At 38.0% G+C, this 4,289-nt stretch overlaps 1 protein-coding gene across 1 annotated transcript; it reads left to right on the top strand.

The window, feature by feature from the left end:
• The first annotated feature begins 467 nt into the window (after positions 1-467).
• LOC102214494 (leukotriene B4 receptor 1-like) lies at positions 468-4,176 on the top strand. The gene is made up of 2 exons (XM_005754435.1): positions 468-598; positions 3,607-4,176. The coding sequence occupies exon 2, from the start codon at positions 3,616-3,618 to the stop codon at positions 4,174-4,176; it is 561 nt and encodes a 186-aa protein (XP_005754492.1). The 5' UTR covers positions 468-598; positions 3,607-3,615.
• The last annotated feature ends 113 nt before the right edge of the window (positions 4,177-4,289 follow it).

Genomic DNA, 4,289 nt, shown 5'->3' with positions numbered 1-4,289 from the left:
GAGCACCGTTTAAGCACCGGCACCGTTTCAAAAGTACCGATTTGGCACCGGTATCAGATAAAACCTAAACGATACCCATCCCTAGTTATAGCCCTAAACCACGAAGGATGTGTGTTCTTGTTCAACAGTCATATGGGTGCAAGGTGTGTGTGTGTCCTAGTAGTAAAGTGAAAATTTTAGTTAAGGTTTTGACATATGCCTCTAAAACAACAACTGTTGCTTTGACAGCAAAGGTCTAGAAACATTTTGGATGCACAAAACAGTGGAAATGAGATGAACAGGGATTTGGATGAACTATCCTTTTACTGGTTTGCTTTTGGGTTTATCTGCTTGAGAATGTTGACGAACTACCAGAGCCAAGAGAGGCGAGGCATAATGGGGACACACCTTCCTCTGCTCCCTGCGTGTTACAGCAAGCATGACAAGTCAATGGAGAGAGGGCTCAGAGAGAGAAACAGAATGAAAGTAGGTGGGGGAAAGTGAGGTGGGACCAAAAGGTTAAAAGAAAAGGAAGAAACTACAACATCTTTAACATATTCAGACTCCTTTTCAAGCACATGGTGTTTTCTTTTCTGTGTTGGGATTTACATTTAACTTGGTAAGTCTTTTCTTTCTTTTCTGATCTGGGATTTGTTTGTTCTTATTAATGATTCTTTACAATAGCTCATTTTCTGCAGCCTAGTGAATTATATATTTATTTTGAGACTGCATGGCATATTGCATGTTTCCATGGCTGATACTGTTCTCATGTATATTAGAGTTTTTGAAAGTATGAATATGTCAGGTACAGCTACATTTCTGGACACTTATGTTCAATGTGTTGTACCCTTTCTGTGCGCGTCCCCTTTCTCTGTGGGTGGAATAGGTATGCATGTGAATCACAGAGCACACAAACACACCCTCTAAGTTAGGCATGTTTTTATTAATCATGTGGTTTAACAGGAAGGTCTGTGTGTATAAATGGTAATAAAAATAGAGATTAAGCTGACAAAAACCAAAGAAAATAGAAACACTGCGACAACAAGCGTAATAGAAACTGGAGAAAAAAAATCTGTCATTTATCCATGACCTGGTTATAGTTGGTATAAGTTGTAGGTGTTGCACAGTTCAACAAGAAAAAACAGTGACAGCGTCCACTGCTGCTTTGATGTCACTGCCCATGAGGTTTGACCAGCTCTTTGTAAACAACTGTCATGTGGTCACATTACTTCAAAATCAAGAAAAAAGCAGAAATCAACTGAAATCTGAAAACACTTATCATTAACTCTACATTTAAATTTGGTCTTTTTTTCATTCATCTTTTTTCTATGTATTTATTTTAGAAGAATCTTCATAGTTATTATTAGCGATATGATTATTAAAATGGGTTTTTTCAAGATAGAAATGATTTTCTTTTTAGTTTTGTTTTCACTTATCACTTGTTGTGCTTAAAACAAAAGCAACAGGAGAAAACTGGAGAGTGTCTCTTAATAATTTTACTACTTTATAAAGATAAGAAAGAATCTATTTCTACTACTACTCCTTAATTACCTGCACCTCCTCACATTTAATACATGCTAAATGTATTTGTGCTTTAAAGCAGTAGTCTGCTGTAAATCTTCATAAAGCTTAATATTGACTGCTTTGATTGTGCCTGTCGTCTCACCTTGTGTGAGCTTGCTTAACTTTAAAAACAACTGCACGCTTATTGACTCTGTAATAAACACCAACTACAAGACAGTTTGCTAAGAAATATCAAACAGGTTTGCTCAGCATGTGTAGGTGTGAGTACCTGATTATACGCAGAGGCATACTGACACTGCCTGACTGGAGTGACAGAGAGTGTAGATGTGTAGATCATGTAGTGACACGTTTTTTTTGAAAAACATTTTCAGTAATGTGAAAGGACTCTGATTCTTGAAGTCAGCTGCTGGAGAGGGGAAAAAAAGAAAATACATGTGAGAAACATTTGATGTATGAGCTAAAATTTATTTTGACATCAGAATTGATGTTGACACATGTTTTCTAAACTGGCGCTTGTGTACATTTTCTTGAACAACTATGGGCTTCCAGTTAGTTACAGAGAGCATATTCACACATCAAGTGTCTCTGCTAATGTATAAATGTCTCCAGGGCTGTAAATGTTAGATATACATACACATATTTTTATTACCTTAGTTTACGTCATCAAATCCCCCAAAATAAAACTGTCTCAGTACGACAGGGCCAATTTCTATTGCCCTGCAGTCAGTTATTGCAGGAATTACAAGGTAATTATACTAAGTTTACACCACAAGAAAGGACAGAGGGAAGATAGGACTATTTATATACAAAGAGCTGGTTGGGAATGGCAAACATAGTCAGAAATAAGGCTCGGGTGAAAGTAATGAGGGACAGATAGGAAGCAAAACACACACAAAAAACTAAGATTCACAGTAAAATTGAAGAGTAATGGTTAAGAGGAAGTACTAGACAAGGAAATAAAAATGGACCAAGGCATACATGTAGAACAAGGCACAGAAAGGCACACATAGAAATACTGATGAAACCACTACAAATAACAGACACACATTACCACACTGTGAACCAGCAAACACAACATCATGTAACTGAAAAACATTAAATAGCAGTCAAGGATCCAAACACCAACTCAATGCAACTTTTGCTCAACCTAAGGGACACAGTGTTAAAATGCATTCACTGAAGTTATTATCCTGTTAACAAATGGAAAAAAAACTTCCTGGTTTAAGTAAATGTCAGAAAGCTTATTAATACGTATATACTTCACATTTGAACACACATGTGTGTTAGCACCAAGACATTATATCAACACACAACTGTTCATTTCAATGCCACTGCTATGAATATACTGAGACTGTGTTTCTCTCACAGGGCAATGATAAACAATATATTGGACTAATGCATAAATGCTGCAGCTGGTTAAAATGGGAAAATCTCACTGATTTATTCACCACTTGGCCAGTAGTCTGCGCTACAGCACGGTGCTCTATTATTTTAAAATGAGTGTCAGTTTCACATGAAGTGTTAGGCTGTAAACGAATTAATTGTCAGAAAAATAAAAATAAAGTAAGTGATTATCCTCATGTATCCACACACTTCTCATACAGTGCATATCATTTTTAGTGTATATTTAATACTATAATGCTATTTTATACTATTTAAATACTTTAATACTATTCTCTCCTGACTGTATTTTGAAGCTTCCCAGTAAATTTCTTTTTTTAGTTGTGTTCGGTTCTGTTTGTGTAAAAATCACCTTCCCTCAATGACCCTGAAGAGAAGGAGCACAGAAGTCTAAAGTACAATCTCTGGTTAAATACTGACACCAACACACTCACTGGTGCTTTCCACTCATGTCTGGTCTCGTTTGTTCAGGAATTAAGAGTCCCCGTTAAAACCTGTTGCACTTGCACCACACTCCCACACTTTCCTGCATGAAATTCATGCTTTTAAGCCTGGCATTCGTGGGAGGAGGTGAAGACTTTTATTATTATTTATTATTCCTTTGCCATATTCTTGCTGCAGCCCTGAGATGCTGTCTCTATTTTCTGTATTCTTGTTAAAAGGGAGTAATAAAGTGACCGAATGAATCATTCTCTTTGACAGGAAACAAAGATGGCCCACAGAGATTGTTCAAATTTGACAAACACTGCTGTAGGAAATGAAACCATTATGGATAATCCAGTTGCCACATCTATGGGTGCCTTCATCCTCAGCCTCATCTTTCTCCTGGGCTGCCCAGGAAATTTGTTCGTCATCTGGAGCATCGCGGCACGAGCCCGAAAGCAATCTGTCACTACTCTTCTCATCCTTAACTTAGCTATCGCAGATGGCTTTCTAATGGCTTTAACCCCGTTTTTCATTGTCTACCTCGTTAAACAGAACTGGGTGTTTGGGAATGTAATGTGTAAGGTCCTCTACTACCTGTGTCTAGCCAACATGTACGCTTCCATCCAGCTCATTATGATGATGAGCCTCTACAGGCTGGTGGCTGTGCTGTGGCCACAACGTGTCAGTGTTATCACCACCCAAAAGACGGTACCGCGTGTGCTGGCAGCGGTGTGGGCACTGGTGATTGCCGCCTCCATTCCTGCACTCCTCTTCAGAGAAGTGAGGGACAAGGGACCTATGCATGTTTGCGATTCCTTCCATGATTTGTGCAGCCATGTGAGTTGAGAAGAATTCTGATAGAGGAATACTGAAAATGTTTAAATCTACCTCTCTATCTACCTATTAATCTATGCATACATATATACACATTAGCACCTCCATTCTACACTATTTTTCAT

The sequence above is a fragment of the Pundamilia nyererei genome, unplaced genomic scaffold (assembly GCF_000239375.1).
Source record: "Pundamilia nyererei isolate P.nyererei 1_Seehausen unplaced genomic scaffold, PunNye1.0 scaffold00565, whole genome shotgun sequence".
NCBI lineage: Eukaryota > Metazoa > Chordata > Actinopteri > Cichliformes > Cichlidae > Pundamilia > Pundamilia nyererei.
Note: the sequence above shows the minus strand (reverse complement) of the source record. Positions and strands in the feature narration are given on the sequence as shown.